The sequence below is a fragment of the Simochromis diagramma genome, unplaced genomic scaffold (genome assembly GCF_900408965.1).
Source record: "Simochromis diagramma unplaced genomic scaffold, fSimDia1.1 OVJJ01000344.1, whole genome shotgun sequence".
Taxonomy (NCBI): domain Eukaryota; kingdom Metazoa; phylum Chordata; class Actinopteri; order Cichliformes; family Cichlidae; genus Simochromis; species Simochromis diagramma.
This window is the reverse complement of record NW_024387375.1, coordinates 15,565,577-15,583,675: the sequence shown is the minus strand read 5'-3', so window position 1 is coordinate 15,583,675 and position 18,099 is coordinate 15,565,577. Positions and strand designations below refer to the sequence as shown.

Here is an 18,099-nt window from a genome sequence, read left to right as displayed (position 1 = left end):
AGTGTTCAGTGAGTCATATCATATCATACAGAGTTTATTCAAACTTCTTACTGAAAAACCCCCACATATTACAGATCTTCAGTCTTTATTTTTTTTTAAAAAGAAGAGAAAAGGGTCACATATTCAAGGTGTGCCAAACACCACCACAGACACCAATGTAAAGCTAACAAGTGACCAAACAATTCAACATATTTCATCCATCTTCTTCAGGACGCCATGAGTAACCAGTCTGTGCAGCTTTCATTTTGTCCTTCCTCTGGTACCGGGACTACTGAAAACATGCAATCAATAAGCAGGAGGACAACTGCGGTGTCAGCGGCTCCGCACAAGGCTCTGCAGTGATCACTGCCAAGTCTGTCACCGCTTTGGGGTGCACGCAGGTGTAATCCACCTGGATGTGCAGCTTATTTGCCGATTCTCTGAACCACCCAGTCCTGCTGGCAGAGGGGGCAGCGGTTGTTCTGCTTCACCCACAGGGACATGCAGCAGTTATGGAAGGAGTGGTTGCATTCTCCCCACACAACTGAAACACAAAGGCAGAGCATAAGTGGCACATATTGAAAAACCATTTACAATAAGCTAAAAACAAAACACGACAGTCCTATAAAGGCATTTACCATGCAAAATAGCACCCCCAAGGATCAGATTAGGTGCCCTTTGATACCTTATATTTATATCAAAATGCTAATAAATGGTCATATAAAATCTCTGCTTTATATTTTAAAAGAAAGAAGAAAGTAAAAGGTTATTATCTTGTATTTTGCCTGGCTCAGCGAGTTTGTCTAACAGCTCCAACTAGCTACTGTTAGCTTCTTCCTTTTTCTTTTTTTTTTTTCTTTCTTTTTTTTGTGGATTAACCTGCCGAGTGTCTGTGCTGCTAATAAATATGTCAGTGCTGGCAGGGTCTTACCAACACAGTCTTCCTGTTTATTTTCCGCCTGGCATCGTAGACACGCATCTGAAAATGAAGAACAATGTTAGAGTACCTCCACACGCCGGGCCGTTCGGTTTTAAAGGTACAAGTAGCCAAGTTAGCTCCGTTAGCTCCTCGGACTCACCCATTACTTGTACTCGGCAAATGGCACAAGTGTCACACTCAACGTCCCAGCTCCACATAGCTACAGCATTCCACTTCTTCAGGGAAAACATCTTGTCCCCACCCGACTTGGAGCCCGACGAAGTATTGTGAGAGAGGACTAAACCTGGCTCGTCGCCGTCATCCATCTCTGCCGCACTGTAAATACACGCAGCTTAGCTAGGCTAAACAAAATGGATGAAACAGCTGGGTGATGCTAGCGCCAATGCTAGCAGGTTTAGCATGTGTCTTGTCTCCATAGAGACAGAAGAGGGCACTGTTTACCAGGAATTATCCACGTCCCAAAGGAACCGCACACCGACTAGTCTCTGCTTCAGTTTCTCATTTTGCAGGAAAAAGTTTAATCTTTGAAATACTGAATGTCCTCAATACTTTATGGTAACATAACATAATTAAATCTTAAGAAGTATATTTAAAATACTGTGTAAAAGTCTTGAGGCTCTCCCATTTTTTATATTTCTCTAAGAAAATACATTTGAAAAAACAGCATATAAGACAAAAACAGAATTAGTACAGTTCTAGCGAGTTTAAAAGTCAACCTTTATTTCTCAACACAGTCTGAACTCTCTTAGGCAAACTTTCTTTTAATTTCTTTAAGCAGTCTTCAGGAATAGTTCTGCAGGCTTCTTGAAGGACATTCAAATCTCTTCTTTGGATGTTGGCTGCCTGTGTGTAGTGTTCTCGGTTAAAATGATCCTACATTGCCTCAATAATGTTGAGGTTCGGGCTCTGGGGAGGCCCATCCATGACTGATGGTCTTACAATGAGTGAGTCCAATATGTTTTTTGTCAACTAGATGTTTTCCATGTGGTACTGAATGGTGGATCAAAACATGATGGTATTTTCTGAGTTCATAATTACGCCTATTTTGGTGAGATTACCAACACTACTGGCTGAAATGCAACCCCAAACCATGACAGAGCCTCTTCAACAGTTGTAAACACTCACTGTTATACCTCTCTCCTGACCTCCCTGTTTCACTTCCTTAACAATGACAGCCACACTTCCACTGAGACTATTCCTGATTAGGCTTCAGTGAACAGTAGGATCAGCTGGAGGGCCAGTTGTCAGGTCTTGGTTGAATTTCATTGTTTATACATTTAACTAAAGACGTGTTTAAAAATGTTCAGGTACCAGGATTGGACTAAAATAAATAAATAAATAAATAAATAAATAAGGGATAAGCAAAAAGCTGTTTGATATTTTTGCTAAACTGTGTTTGTGATTGTTTTTTTTTTATAGATCTCTGCAATAACCAAGAAGAAACTATAAAAATCTGTAGCCTACATATTCAGGGAGCTTTGAACCTTCCATTTAGACCCATATACTGATCAGTAAAGTGTATACTTAGGTCACAGAGCAACAATTTCAAGGATCATTTTGTGCAGCAAGGTGTGCAGAAACTGTCAGTTTTTCACCAAGAGATTAAATACACACCGATCAGGTCATTATGACCACTGTCATGAATTACACTAATCATCTCTTTAACACGGCACCTGACAGTGGTTGGGATAGATCAGTGAGTAAACACTTTGTCTTCAAAGCTGATGTGTTGGAGGAAGGAAAAATGGGCGAGTGTAAGGATTTGAGCGAGTTTGACAAGGGCCAAATTGTGGGAGCTAGACAACTACGTGAGAGCATCCCCAAAACTGCAGCTCTTGTGGGGTGTTCCCGGTCTGCAGTGCTAAGTATCCTTCAAAAGTGGTCCAAGGAAAGGACAGTGGTGAACCAGCGATAGGGTCGTCCGAACCAACAGATAACCTACTGCTAAACTGCTGAAAAAGTTAATGCTGGTTTTGATGGAACACAGTCAGAATACACATTTTGTTGTGTAGTGGGCTGTGTAGCTGCAGACCGGTCAGGATGCCCATACTGACTCCTTTCTACTGCCGAAAGCATGAACAATGAGCCTGTGAGAATCAGAACTGGACCAAGGAGGAGTGGAAGAAGGTGGTCTGGTCTGATGAATCACGTTTTCTTTTACTTTACGTGGATGGCTGGTGCATGTGTTGCTCACCTGGAGATCACCTGGCACCAGGATGCGCTATGGGAAAAAAGCAAGAGCCAGTGTGATGCTTCAAGCACGGTTTTGCTAGGAAACCTCAGGACCTGCCATCCATGTGGATGATAACTTGACACATACCACCAACATTGTTGCAGACTGCGTACACTGATTCATGGAAACGGTACTCCTTGATAGCTGTGGGCTCTAGAAGCACAACAATGAGTTTGAGGTGTTGACTTGGCCTCCGAATTCCACAGTTCCTCAATGCAATCGAGGAACTGTGGGATGTGCTGGAAAAACAAGTCTGATCTGTGGAGGCCTCACCTCATGACTTACAGAACTTAAAGGTTCTGTTGTTAACATCTTGGTGCCAGATACCACAGCACGCCTTCAGTGGAATCCATGCCTCAATGGCTCAGTGCTGTTTTGGCAGCAAAATGGGGGCTGCCACAATATTAGGCAGGCGCTTATAATGCTATAAATGATTGGTGTATATACCTCTGTCAGAAAGATTTTTCTGTGTTCTGAATGCATGTTTTACAGCTGCAAACACCTTTCACAAGCCTCCAACAACTAAACGCAGATAACGTTTACCAAACAAAGATGGACTATGTTTAACATATGACTATACAACCTCCAATACACCAGTGCAAACACGCAAATGAAGAGAAGCAGTGAAATCATATAGTTCCTTTCCCATCCTCTTCTCAACTCAAAATTTAAAAGCAAGCAGACAAATGCTCCTGAAGGATTAAATGTTTAAAGAATTTGAGGGGAAGCTGGAGCTTTGTCTGATGTCAACACTAGAAGGCCTTTAAATCACTTAAGATACTGCTTTTACCTCCTTATATCACCTCATGTGACATCTCCATAAAATACGTTTGTTTCCTATATCCAGCTAACTGCTGGGATTTCTTTAACCACCGCTAATCAAACTCAGGTCGGTGGGGGACTGGAGCCTATCCCAGGCGTTACTAGGTGAGAGGCGGGGTACATTCTGGACAACTCAGCAGTCTATTATGAGCTAACAAGGAGAGGCAATCAGTCATGCTCACACTTACAAGTATGACCAACTTATAATCAGCAATTAACCTAACATGCATGTCTTTAGACTGTGGCAGGAAGTCGGGGTACTCGGGGAGAACCTGTGCAGACACAGAGGGAAGTATGCAAACTCCACACAGAAGTATCTGAACTGAAGACATCATAATGAGGTCAAGGGAGAGTGTGATATCTGTGAGGTTCAATAGGACCCCAAGTATGAGACTGCTGCTCATCAGAGTGAGTAAAAGCTCTGCAATCACAATTAGTGCATATACATACAGAGATTCCTTGATTTGTCAGTCAGATGTCACCTTGTTTGTGATCTTTTTTTTTTTTAAAGTTAGTTTAGGATTATGAACCTGAAAGGACCACATCAGCAGACAGGTCAGGCTCTTTATTGCTGCTGGCTCAGCAGCAAATCTACTGTCCTGTCTTGAAGAGGAATCCCCAGTTAAAATCTAGTATTAAAAGCTTATCGGCCTAATTAAAAGACAAACTGTTGTTCATTGAAGTAATCTTTCCTCCGGGCTATGACTCAAAACGGGTAACTTCTGATTTTAAGTAGAACTTTTTTATATATATATTTTAAGATACAGAGATCAATAAATTTAGAAATACGAATTAAATACCTTGTATTTAAACCATGAATTTTAAACACTGATTCCACACTCTGTGGTTGTATTTAAATGGCTGTATGATTGGTATGATTAAAAAAAGACCATAAGCCCCCCACATCTTTTAAATACCCGCAGTCTTTCTGTGCAAGATTTTCCAACAGGTACCCTGCGCAATAGTGAGCACGCCACTGTAAACGTGAGAACAAAACTGAACCACATCGATATCAAACTCACTCTGAACTGCTCTTCATTTTAAATCCTGATGCATGCTCGATCATCCATTCAGCACCAAGCTAGCCAGCGCATGGCTTTAGCTTGCTATTTAAAAGCAGATGATAGATTTTAAAGGACTAATAATGTGTGACTTTTTAATACAACAACACATATAATTGCTCTGATCTATAAAAATGACAAAATACCTCCTCACCTCAAAGTTTTGTATGAGCGCAAAATGTACACATAGTTAATAAAACCACGCCCACGCGTGCAAAGAAAATATGTGACATTAATACATTAGACATGCACCAGCTCTCGGGCAGCCACGTGCTTTTATTTGATTTACAACTCGGGGTTGTAAAGGGTCCCAGTGTTATTACCTAATTTAACTGTCAAGTGATTTTCCAGCTGAAGTTCACGGTTCCGACCGTGCTTGAACGCATCGGACGCAGGAGCTCTCCTCTCTCACTGAAGTTGAGCTGCTACACTCATGCAGCTGATGCTTGTGCAGCTCAAACGACTGTTCAAGTGAACGGCTGTTTGCATTCATCAGAAGCTGTCGGAGGGAAATCTGTGTTTCAAAGGAGGATTTATGGTCCGGATTCAGGGAACAGCACCGGGTCGGGACAAACGGAGCCCACAGAGCCGAGCAACAGGTAAGAGAGCGGTGGTGGCATCACAGCTGGATGGGACAGGAGTATTAAACTTGACTGATCATAATAATTCAAATCCCTTTGGATCCAGTTTACTTAATTGTTTTGTTGCTTTTAATCCAATCAAGTTTTTGATAAGGCAGGTGAAGTGTTATTTGTTGCAGCACAGTTTGGGGTTTTCACAGAAGCTCAGTGATAAAGGCTGTCAGTAAAACTGATGGTGGTGTTGTAATCATGTCCATAAAGTGTGAAGATCACGGGAGGAGATGAATCTCACTGCTCCTGTGCTTTTAATGTCACATAAACAAGGAAAGAGACAGGAAGCTACATGAACCCTTTCTGCTGTGTTTGTGTGAGCTTTAACTTTTGTCAGTAAACTTCACTAAAGTTTATCTTTCCTGCTTCCTTATAAGAGCTAAAAGATGCTGAACTTTGCATTGTTACACGTTCTAATGTTGTGCTCCAGTGTAACCCTGATATTGTTCCCTAAATTGTGTTTTAAAGTGCACAGATGTTTCCTTTGTTGGCTGCCACTGATATAGTGCGAGCTTTCATGGTTTCTTTGTCCAGTGTTCAGAAACGATGGATTCAAGTCCATTTCCATGCCTCATTTTATTGAGCTGTAAATATTTCATGGCATGTGAACTACACAAGATGGGTGCCTGTGGTTGGGTAATAGTTTTCACAATAAAAGTCAAATAAATGAAATCCAGATAAACAAAATAAACTAAGCTGGGCAGCTGTAACGTTTTAATATGACTGAAAATGTGTTTATTTCTTTGTTTGCTGGGTGGCAGACATCATGGTGAAGGTCAGGCGAGCTCTACGGCTGGTGCTGGGCATGCTCAGTCTGTCCCTGCTGCTGGTGGTGCTCGGGGTCTACACAACGACCCGAACAGAGAGCCTGAACGTGACTGGCTACGCATCTGGAGTTATTGTAAGCTGTTTTTGAAAAAAAAAATCATATTTGATTTTATTTAGTGAGACATCTGGTTGATACGACTAAAAAATGTAAAAAGTTGTCAGGAGGAACAGGAAAGCATCTCATGTGATTTCCATCATGAAGCTGAAGCTGCAGTAGCCAAAGGTTTTGCCTCACTCGGTGCAGATTTGGTAACCTTCACCTGAGTGTGAAATTAATTATGGACGGCTGTATTGATTTATATATATTGATTGATCATTTTAAACTCTTAGCATCTGTTTGGTTTGTAACAAACCGTATGCTTTTAAATTTGGTCCTTTGGATGATTTCTTCAGCTCACCCTTGGATCCTTCCTGGGACTTCTGGGACTCTGGCTGGAAGAAAACCGCAGGCAGCTGGTATGTTCAGCCCTCCCTGCGTCTCTTTAATAGGAATAAATGCAACACGTACATTAAAACAAAAAGCTCTGAAGACGTCTCACTAGTGACAGCACATTATTTTACAGTAACAATGTAACCAATTATAAGACATTGTTATTGGGCTGTTTTCAATAAGTAAAAAGAAAAAAATGTATTTTTTTAGGAAAGCGGCACCGATCTGCCTTTATCCAATGGGTGTAGAGTGAGCTAATCCTGGTTTTGTCTGCAGTTATTTGAACTCGTGTGTGTTTCTCTGATAGAAATTCTAATATAAAAAATCCTAAACTGTGAAAAACACCATTAAAAAAACTGAGTGTAGCACAAAAGTTGGTTTAAAAAAAGGCAAAATAATGTGAATATCGTCACATGACCTAGACTTTACTAGTCAAATGAGGAGAAATAATGTGAAATAATGTGAAACAGACAATAGATGTTTTTTTGGTTTCTTTCAGTTTAAGTATTCATCACCCACACTTTACGATATATCAAAGGAAGCTTTCAAAACACTTCTAGGTTATGTGAAAACCAGCAGCTCATCCTGTCAACAAAGAGAAAAAAGGCGTTGACGACTTTCACTCTGCTTGGATTTGGTCCAGTTTGGATTTTGATTATATCATCTTAGCTGGTGAGCCACCACAGAAACAGAAACATCATTTGATCCTATTTTGCGTTGAATCGGTGAAAAATGCCAAAGATAAACACAGTTTGACAGCCTTAAACAGACAAGTGGAGGACAAAAGAAGAAGTGGCAGGTCTAAAAACAACTATTGACAGTATCTGAAAATCGTGTTTTTAAGAAATAGGGAAAAGAAAATCCAGCAAAGAGCTGACACATGACCTGAGAGACCTTAAGCTGATCCGTCCACTGTTCACTGAAGCCTTGGCAGTAATGATCTCAGTGGAAGTTTGAAATTTCTGGTCCAAATCATCTTCAAGAAAAAGTCAGAAGAGGTACAAAAGTGAGTGTCTACAGCCATCTGTTAAACATGGCGGAGAAAATAGTAAAATCATACTTGGATAGAAAAAGCACACAGTGGAACACCATCAGTCATGGACTGGCCTCCACAGAACCCGCAGCTCAACATCACTGAAGCAGAGTGGGATCATCTTGACAGAGAACAGAACAAAAGGCAGAAACATCCAAAGAAGAGCTTTGAATGTCCTTCAACAAGCCTGGAGAACTATTCCTGAAGACTACTTAAAGAAATGACAAGAAAGCTGCCTGAGAGAGTTCAGCCTGTGTTAAGAATAAAGGTGGTCATACCAAAGACTGACTTCAAAAGCTCATTGGAATTATCCACATGCTGTTTTTGCCTCATATGCTGTATTTCCACGTCTGTTTCCAAATGTTTCAGTAAATCGATGCAGCTATTTCCCATTTTCCTGGCAAAATATAAAGAAATTAAGTTTGGCTCAAGACTTTTGCACAGTACTGTTTATATAATTAACAGTTTCCACCTTTAAAAAAATGTCTTTCATAATATTTTACGCCTCTCAAAGTTCGGTTTTTCAAAAAACACGGTTTTAAGTGCTTTGTGAGGAAACCTAATAGCTTCACACCTACGATACATGATCCACATGAAAAAACGCTTATGTGTTGGAGAGAAAGAAAAAAACTTTTCCTCAGCTTTTCTCTGCATTCCTGTCAGGCTTCCCTCCAGCCTTTCATCTGGCACAAATCTTACATTAAAGCTCTCTCATTTGTGTTTTCACCTTTGCTTCTCCTCCAGCTGACCGCTGCCATCGTCTTTCTCAGTTTCGGGATCGTCGTCTCTTCTGTGTGCTGGGTGATCGACGGCGTCTGCATTGCCTTAAATATGGTGAGATACCTACACTTGCTTGTAACCTCAGCAGATGGCTGCACAGTTAACTGAAGACTGTGAAGCAATAATAAAGGACCATGCTGACCTCGTGTTACAGTTTCAAATCGGACTGAGTGAATTTTGGAAAAGACCGTTTTATTCGACTTCAAACTTACCACTGTTTGCACCAAATAAAGGTTGATTTGAATGGTTCTGGGTGAAATGTTGTGGATTGTTTCTCATGTTAACTTTTGCCAGGACATGCGGCCACTGAAAGCAGGGAGATGTCAGTATTACAGCAGCGGCAACTGCTACATCTATGAGAATTTCTACACTTCTGTGAGTAGAGACACGCTGAAGGAAAACATTATCCTGTGACTAATTCAGATACATAGTCACAACTAGTCCGGATAGATTCGAATGTGCAGGATAAACCTCCAGTTGTGTTGTCTGTATGTTTGTGAGCTTGTGGTTCGCTGCCCAGGTGTCGTGTTGGAGTCTAAAGGAGTCTTGTACCATGACGGTAAGAAGTGGAACCTGTTACTGCTGCGACCTGTATGACTGCGCCAAGTGAGACATTTAATCATTAGTAAACAGTAATCTATGTCATATGTGATCACAGATTGAACAAAATGATAGACACGTTCATATACATCCATACGTTTTGGGGCAAAAACACCTTTTTTTGCAGTTTCTCTGTTCACCATCACAGTGGACTTTAAATCAAACTATTAAAGTGTAAATTTGCAGCTTTAATTCAAGGGGTTTAACCAAAGTACTGCATTAACTCTTTATGCATTATAGTTGTTTTTGTACAGTCCCCATTGTGAAATGCACAGAAGTAATCACATAGTTGTGTGACGAGCAGGTTTATGGTCAGGTGAAGCCTGTTTCCTTATTACTCCATGACAAAATCAGCAAACATCTGAAGTTGATTCAAATTCTTGAAATTGCATTTGATTGCTGTTCAGTGGAGAGCTCGACATCCAATGAGTTGTCAGCAGAGATAAGTTAGGTCATGATTAAAAAACTAAATAAACCTACAAGACAGAGAGATGGGAGTGACCAAATCATTGTTAAAATGAATTAATGGATTGAGCAGCTCAGCGACACCATAAGGCTTTAACCCCTTCAGTTAAAGCTGAAAGTCTGAACTTCAGTCACAAATATCCTGATCATCCGTTTGACTTTTATGTGTTTTGTCTTACAAATCATTGGAACTAACCTGCTCTGTGGCTTTGTTATGCAGTGGAGGCTACCTCAGCAACTACTATGAATTTGTTGGAGTAGAAAGCTGTGAGGAAGTCTTTACAGTGTACATTTTAATTTGGACCCTCGCCGGCCTCAACCTCGTGGCCTTCTTCACAGGAATACTCACCACAGCAGTGCTGGGCAGCATTAGGAGTTTTATACCACATTCCTATCTCTTCGGTAAGACATTTTCACCGGCAACCTGTGTGTCATCTACATAGCAGTGAACCTAAATGTTATATTTCCTGAAAATACTGCAGAGAGGAAGGAGAAAGAAAATAAAGAGCAGAGGTCCCGGGACTGAACCCTGTGGCACACCACAATTAATTGTAGTAGACTGTGATCCGTGTGCATGTATTTACACAAACTACCTTGAACAAAAAAGTGCAACAACACAAAATGTGGTGGATTTTAAAGCTGCACTAGTTGATTTATGACCTGCAGAGCAGGGTAGCAAACTGACATCAGACATCAAACTCACCTTTTTTGCACCACGGACGGGTTTATGTCCGACATGACCGGCCTTTAAGGTGTCACGGATAAATACAACAAAATAAAGCTAGTACCGGTACCCAAAAAATTAAGATTTATTCATCACACACGGGAAAAGACCCAGGGAAACCAAGTTAATGATAAAAACGATTAAAAACAATCGTGAAAATTTCACACCCGAGCCTCAGCTCTCGTGGCCCGGTACCAAACAACTCACGGACCGGTCCGTGGCCTGGGGGGTCGGGGGCCACTGCTGTAGAAAACAGAGGAGCTGCAGCAGAAGAGATAATGACAAAATTTATGCCATCTAACCTGAACCTGTTGTTATACACTGATGACTTCCTGCTTCTACTATTTATTTTATGCAGTCTTTTATTTTAGTTTTAATGCAAGTTTATGCTGTCGTTTCATCAGAATTGGCAGCGACTTTCTCACAGATTGTTGTTTCAACTACAGGTGGACACATAATGACACCTACATTCATTAAGGAGACCTTGATTCAAATAAAACGTCTAAAAAAGTGTTGCCTGCGAGGTGTCTAAATAAAGTTAAGCTGTGTCCACACAGGGAGAAATTTGCCCATTATGTCCTCCTTTGAAGATGGCGGTTGATTGCTAGCAGATATTTCAGGCTAAGGTAACCCTCTAATGTATTTATTACTCTGTCATATCTCAGCCAATGTTGTCCTGTCACTTCAGTTGCTCTGCTCAAATTTTTAAAAATGTTTAATTTTTAAATTTTCCATTTGGAAACATAAAACAGCCAGCAACAGTTGCAAGACTTTAGCGTAAATAGCACGATAGCAGGCATGTATACTGTAGGGGAGAGATTAATGTTTCGTCTTTACCCCTCACCAGTGCAGAGAGAGCAAAACAGAAAGGAAAAAGGATAGCATGGCACCATCTGCTCTCACGTTCCTGCTGCACAGTATGCAGTAGCCTAGTGCAGTTGTTCAAAAGGCCAAAAACGATTCCTTCCCAAATATAAAATAAGATCGTCTCACTTTTACAAATTCCCTAGATACTGGTAATTCAACACTGAGTCAGATTAAACTCAACACTGTGAAAATGGAAAAATAATTTTGACTGCATGAAGTGCAGCATCTTAAAGCCAAGCCAAACAGCCATAAAGTCTGTCTCTCATCTCTTTGCGTGCCTTGACTGTAAGAAGTGATTACATCCAACCACAGAATACAGCCTTCCCACTCCTGACCTCCCTACCTCACTTTCTGTACACGGATAAAAAGATCCCAATAAAATAAATAAGTGTCAAAAAGTATGTTATTAATGATGAAAGGTGGTTTGATATTATGGCATTTCTAATATTAAAAAAAGAAAATCACACAAATCATGCAGACTCCATCACATTTTGAATCACGGGCAGCACATTGTAATACTCACATGTGCTCGTCGCTTCAAGATCATTCTCTCCTGTTTAAAAGAGAAAAACTCTCGCACTGGCTTTACTCATTCATAAGTAGTTTCCTCATCTTATTGTAGCTGCATTTCTTTTTCTTTGTTGAAGTTTCCACTGGAGCGTGCCAGCTTTGTGGTGACTCATGCTCTTCCCTGTTGTGTGGGCAGTGAGATCAGGCTGACCCCAGATGACAGCCTTATTCATTGTTGTAACAACCTCTGCATTAAAGCAAAACTTTAGGAAATGTGTCTGAATTGCAGCGCTAACTGTTGAAAACTAGAACCAATCAAAATTTGGGACGTGCGGGATGAGAGGCAAGAAATAAAAGTGCTGAGTCCCGCATGAAGCGGACACCTGATTGCTGTGCAGCCAGAAAATCGTAGTCAGACCACGTGTTGCATTGACACTGTGGTGTACAAGAGCACTGATTTGTCTGCATAATAAACTCTCCCTTACCTCTCATGCATGTCTTGAATGGTCTCTCATAAAAGTTAAATACAAGGAGAGTGATGCAATAACAATGTTCCTGAGACTGCTTGGCATGCGGTTCTATCAGCAGAGGCTAACAGAGCTGTCTCTGATCCGCTAAACCTCAGTCCATCGGTAACGTTTATCAGAAACATACCTTCACTTTTCCTCCTGCTGCTTCCACTCAAACTGTCACAGACGCAGAGTTCAAAAGACTTTTCCCACCAAACTAAAATCAAAGCTTAGAAAAAAACTATTTTCAGAAGCGTTATGTTGCAGCTTCATCACATCGGTGTTGTTTTCACTTTGAGAGATAAGAACAAGAACAAATCAAAGACAAATGTTTTTCACTTCCTTCAATATATCATGTTCAGTGACAGTTTCCACAGAAGACATTGTTGATGCATAAGATAAGATGCAGTCAGTCTGATGTCAGTTTGCTAATGAATGGGGTCAAGTTGGCAATTATATGCAATCTGTTTCCAATAATAGAACAGTTCCCTGAGATAAATCATCAAAAATCACATATCCGCTGCTGTCCTGCTTCCCTGAAACCAGAAAACCTTGAGTTGCGCTCACTGATAAAGACTCATTTACACTGTTCAGAAGAGACTGATGCAATCTGTCTGCAATTATAAATTACACAGCAAACCTTTAGCAATCTGAGGGTGATTGTAGTCGGTGCAAGTCAGACTGCAACTGTCTGGAGAAACGTTGCCTCCTACCAGGCGACCGGTGCAATCACCTTCCAGTCAAAAGTTGCAATCAGACACAGAATGTGAAAAAAATTCAATAGAGTCACCAGACAGCCAGAGATAGAGATTTTGTAGAGACCTGACACACTGTTCCCGCGTTGCTTAATGGTTTTTATTGATTTTGCACACAAACACTGTTTCCCTGGTTCGGCACAAGCGTCCGCTAGCGTTCCAGCTGTCTCGCGCTATCCCGTCTCTGATCTCCAACCTCACTATAAAAAGGGAGAAACCTGATTAGCTAGATCATGTCCACCTGTCGCTCCAACCTCCCTGGCACTGCTCCTTGAGCTCACTGTACCACCCCTCCCCTGCAGCTGACCCAGGGACCACACCTTCGCCACAGTCAAGATAAGTGTGCCCAGTGTTGGATGGTTTATCAGTTTAGTGGATTTACTGTAAGTTATCTCAGGATGGTGTACGTGTTCGTACTATTCCCAGTATATTTTAATTTATTTAATAAAATATCAATATTTGGTGTCCCAATATCAACTGATTTTTTCCCCTTCTTTGCACTTACATAATATCATGTGTGTGTGTTTCCCTTTCTTTGCCTCAGTGGAGCAGCAGCCCTGTGGCTGATCCCTCTGAGAAAACAGCATCTTCCCCAACAGCTCCTCTGCTGATGGACGCCAATATACACACAGCACACCAGCTCCACCCAGTCAATGTGAGGTCAACACCGTCTCTCTCACACACACACGCCAACACACACAGATACAATTACAACTATATAGTGGCTGTGTGAAGTCTAAACTGTTTCTCGTGTAAACTTCTCGACTGGCTAGCAAACCTCTCTGTTTCCTCCCTATATTAAAAATTCCTTTAAAGCTAATTGTGGTTTCAAAGTGTCACACAAAATGATTTCATGCAGAATTTTTCAGTGTTTCTTTATGATGGACTTCAGGGACCATGATGTAACTTATCAGCCACAATACTAAAACACTCATAGGTGAAGTGATTTTCTTGTCATGATAGTACCTGTTAGGGGGTGAGATATACATCAGTCAGCAAAGGAAGAAATTTAGAAGGTGAGGTGATAGAAGCTGGAAAATTGGGAAAATGTAAGGATCTAAGAGACTTTTCCAGGGGGAGTCAGAGGACGTCAAAAATGGCAGGCCTTGTGGAGTATTGTGGATATGATGAGCAAAAGTGGATCCAGAAGGACAGCCGGTGAACCAGCGAGGGCATCAGAGGAAGTGTGATGATCTGGGCAAACAGATTCTGCCGGGAAACCATGCTTGTCCTGGCCTTCATGTGGATGTTACACTATATTTCCAAAAGTATTTTCTTATCTGCCTTCAAACGCATATGAACTCGAGTTACGTCTATAACAGCTTCAACTCTTCTGGGAAGACTTTCCACAAGGTTTCAGAGTGTGTTTGTGGGAGTTTTTGACCATTTAAGGTCAGACACTGATGTCGGAGGCCTGGATCACAGTCTAAGCTCTAATTCATCCCGAAGGTGCTCTACTGGGTTGAGGTCAGGACACACCAAACTCACTCATCCACATCTTTATGGACCTTGCTTTGCGCACCGGTGTGCAGTCATATTGGAACAGGAAGGGACCATCCCCAAACTTTTCTCACAAACTTGGGAAAATGAAATTCTCCAAAATGTCTTGGACCATTCTCATGGCAACTGCCAAAGCCAGGCTCATCCATCAGATTGCCAGGTAGAGAAGCACGAATCGTCACTCCAGAGAACACATCTCCACTGCTCTGGAGTCCAGTGGTAGCGTTCTTTACACTTCTGCATCTTTGGCTTTGTATTGTGATTGGCGATGTGAGGCTTGCATGCGGCTGCTCGGCCATGGAAACCCATTCCATGAAGCTCTCTACACACTGTTCCTGTGCTAATCTGAACACACGTGAAGTTTGGAGGTTTGCAGAAAGGTGTCAAGCTCTGTGTACTCGGCATCTGCTTGACCACGCTCTTTGATTTTACATGGTCTAACACTTCTGTCATTCTGTCGTTGCTGTCATTCCCAGTCACTTCCACTTTGTTATAATACCACTAATTGAGGAAATACCAAGACTGGACTTGTTGCACAGGTGGGATGATGTCATGGTACCTTGTTGGAATTCACAAGCAATGGCGTTGCTTGCTTTGAGGAAAAAAGGAAAATTCTTTACATCTCAATCCAACCAAACATCTGACAGATGTGTCACAAAAACAAGTTGAAGACTTTAAGGATCGGCTGCTGAGATATCAAAGACCGCTTTTAAACTTTTACCTGAAAAACTATTCTTACAGTCACTCACAGATCTGCATCCTTCACTGAGGCCCAGTGCAGGCAGTAGTGTTTCTTGTTTCTTTGCATGTTGGCATTCGTTCATTGTGGCTACAGCAATAAATTCCTGTTCAGTATGAATGTTTTTTAAAGGTCATGCTGTGATTTTCACTACAGATACAAGTTTGTTTTGAATGTAGTGTACCCCGAAAGAGCTCAAAGATCATGACTAAGATGATGTAATAATAGCATCTAGTAACGATTTGATTTTAGCCATAATAATGACGTCACACAGACAACAAGGTTTTAGAGATTTTAAATTTGGAATAAGAGGCAGGCGCAGAAAAGACACGAGGGCAGCTGGTTCTGATAGGAACACACTCAGAGGTGAACCTGCAAGTGTTTAGTGACAACCACAGTAATGTCACATCGTTTCCAGCAGCACATTTCAAAAAGAAGTGTGCTTTCATTTGCATGATTTGTGGTTCTGATCGATCCAAATCCAGATGCAAATCTTGTTTGTTCACATTTAAAACACAGCACTGCGTTCAGTTTTTTTAGTACCCCGTGGGGTTTCGGTCTGTTAATTGTGCTTGGAGAAGTGTTAGTTAGCTAGTATGAAGGAGATTATACGTTTAAAATAAATGAGGAAATTCATTTTTTTTTTTTTTTGAGAAGGCCACACACAAGTGTTTAGGTGGAAAACAATCAGGGGAAGCCAAAGCTCTGTTTTAAATCTTCACGGGCCCTTTCTAATCCAGAAACCTAGTGTTTTCCACGAACCACAGCTCTGTTGACCACCCACATCGGAGCAATTTATTGGCTGCATCTTAATAAAATAAACCCACGTGTTTACAACCAATAATGCTGAAAGTTCCATCACAACAATTAACAAGGCTTCTGCAGGTTTGATCTTAAACAACAGTTCGACTGAAACAGCGAGCTGTCTGTGAAGGCCCGTGAAAAAGGGGGCCTCGAGTCGGGGTTTTAAACTCAAATGCATCAGAAGGGACCGGGTAGGCTCTACAGTGCTTCAGCTGTTTTCTTTTTTTATAACATAACGGGTTATAAAACTAATAATTTATTTGAAAAGTGTGAGTTTTCACTCAGAAGCTGTGAAGTCTGTGGTTAATGTCTCTTTTCCCTTGTCCTGCTCTCCCAGGGAGGATCGTCGTTTTGCTCTTCAGCAGAGAAGGCCAACCCGCCTCCCTTCGCCCCACTGGCCGGCGTGCCGCCTTGCAGAGCCCACGGCATGTCTGTGTGAGCAGCAGATTCACGGGACGATGCCTCGTTATTGTTGGGTGCATTTTAAACAGCAGATGCAGCTTAAAGCGGACATGCAGAAGTTTAATGGAAAGCGTCTGCAGCTACTTTACATTATATGCAAAGAAGAAAACAGCTTACCTAAAGCCTTTGAGTGTAAAATGTTTGCAAATGCAGTGCTTTGTCCTATAAATCTTTTCATTGTGGACTTTGTGCGTAAAAGGCTTCTTTTTTCCCCTGACACCAGGCAGAGTTAAAACTTTGCGTGACCTAAATGTCTCATAGAAGATATATCGCTGATATTACTCGATGATGAATAAACAGATTGAAACAGATCAGTGTGGTTTATTTAAATTACAACAGACAGTTTTTCACCCTCTCTGTGGTGTAGCTGGAGCAGGAGATGCACACGTAAGAAGCGCAACACATAGAAAGACTGCACACGCACTTCAGGGACCACAAAGCAACATCCTGTATGATCTGTGTATTTAACCTTAAACTCCTGTCTGAGTGTGTGTCTACCTTCCCAGATGGAGCTCTTTGTAAGGTGAGGATGTCTCACGCTGTGGTATAAATTCAATCCTCTAAACCCAAATATTTTTCCACCCAGAGACATTCAAAACTTGCCCCCTCCCCACCAGAGGAGCGAAAACATGTCATTCATGTTTGATGTTTATTATCTTTTACTGGTTATTAGCTCTTACCCTTAGCGACCTTGGCAAAATCACACCAGCTTATCAGGATCTCGCAGATGTGCGCTGAGCACAGGCAGTTAAAGCGTGCCTTACTTGTATGGTAAACAGGTTAAACAGATATCTGGACTCAGACCAAAGTAATAAAAGTCCTGCTACCAACACTTTTAAAGTGTTTCTAGGCAGCCAAGCTTGTTTCCATCTTTTATGCTAAGATCAACATTTCCAACTGTACAAACGTCAAGCTCGCTCATCACAGTTTGCCACAAAGCCAGCTTAGCCTCGCTCTAAAAACTAACTTTCTACAGTTAGAGGGCATGAGATGATACCTGCAGCCTATTCAGGTTGCACAGGTAGTCCAAGCAGAAGGTTTTTGCTGCATCTTCCTCAAAGTCTCAAGAGTGTGGAGGAGATACCAGGGCGCAAGCTGTGGCATAGGGCTTTAGACGGGTATCAACCCAGCAGCAGGACAGGTAAACGCTCCTTTGTTCGAGGAAAAACAGCAGGAGCACGCTGTTAGACACAGGGTGGCGAGAGGGTCCAACATATTTTAGAGTCGGGATGAGAAATTAATTCAGCAGAATTTAGTTTGTCTTATTGGTGCAGCCCATCTATGCAATCCCTCCTTGCTAGCCAACAGTATCCTGACTGCTGTTATTATGGAGATAATAATCTCGACTGTCAGACTTTAAGTTGGCACAGTGAGCCCTGGGTTGCTCCTGGTGCCCGGCCTAACGAGCCCATAGTCCGTTGGTGGA

At 41.6% G+C, this 18,099-nt stretch overlaps 2 protein-coding genes across 2 annotated transcripts; one reads left to right on the top strand and one right to left on the bottom strand.

The window, feature by feature from the left end:
* Positions 1–21: 21 nt before the first annotated feature.
* On the bottom strand, positions 22–1,307 carry rnf7 (ring finger protein 7). Its single transcript, XM_040009405.1, has 3 exons — positions 1,059–1,307; positions 911–958; positions 22–523 (listed from the first exon to the last, which is right to left on the bottom strand). The coding sequence occupies exons 1-3, from the start codon at positions 1,222–1,224 to the stop codon at positions 405–407; spliced, it is 333 nt and encodes a 110-aa protein (XP_039865339.1). The 5' UTR covers positions 1,225–1,307; the 3' UTR covers positions 22–404.
* A 1,234-nt stretch (positions 1,308–2,541) lies between these two features.
* Positions 2,542–16,984, top strand: LOC120719695 (transmembrane protein 255B). Its single transcript, XM_040009121.1, has 10 exons — positions 2,542–4,382; positions 5,532–5,634; positions 6,429–6,568; positions 6,889–6,951; positions 8,703–8,792; positions 9,033–9,113; positions 9,259–9,344; positions 10,024–10,181; positions 13,712–13,823; positions 16,549–16,984. The coding sequence occupies exons 1-9, from the start codon at positions 4,311–4,313 to the stop codon at positions 13,777–13,779; spliced, it is 861 nt and encodes a 286-aa protein (XP_039865055.1). The 5' UTR covers positions 2,542–4,310; the 3' UTR covers positions 13,780–13,823; positions 16,549–16,984.
* Positions 16,985–18,099: the final 1,115 nt, after the last annotated feature.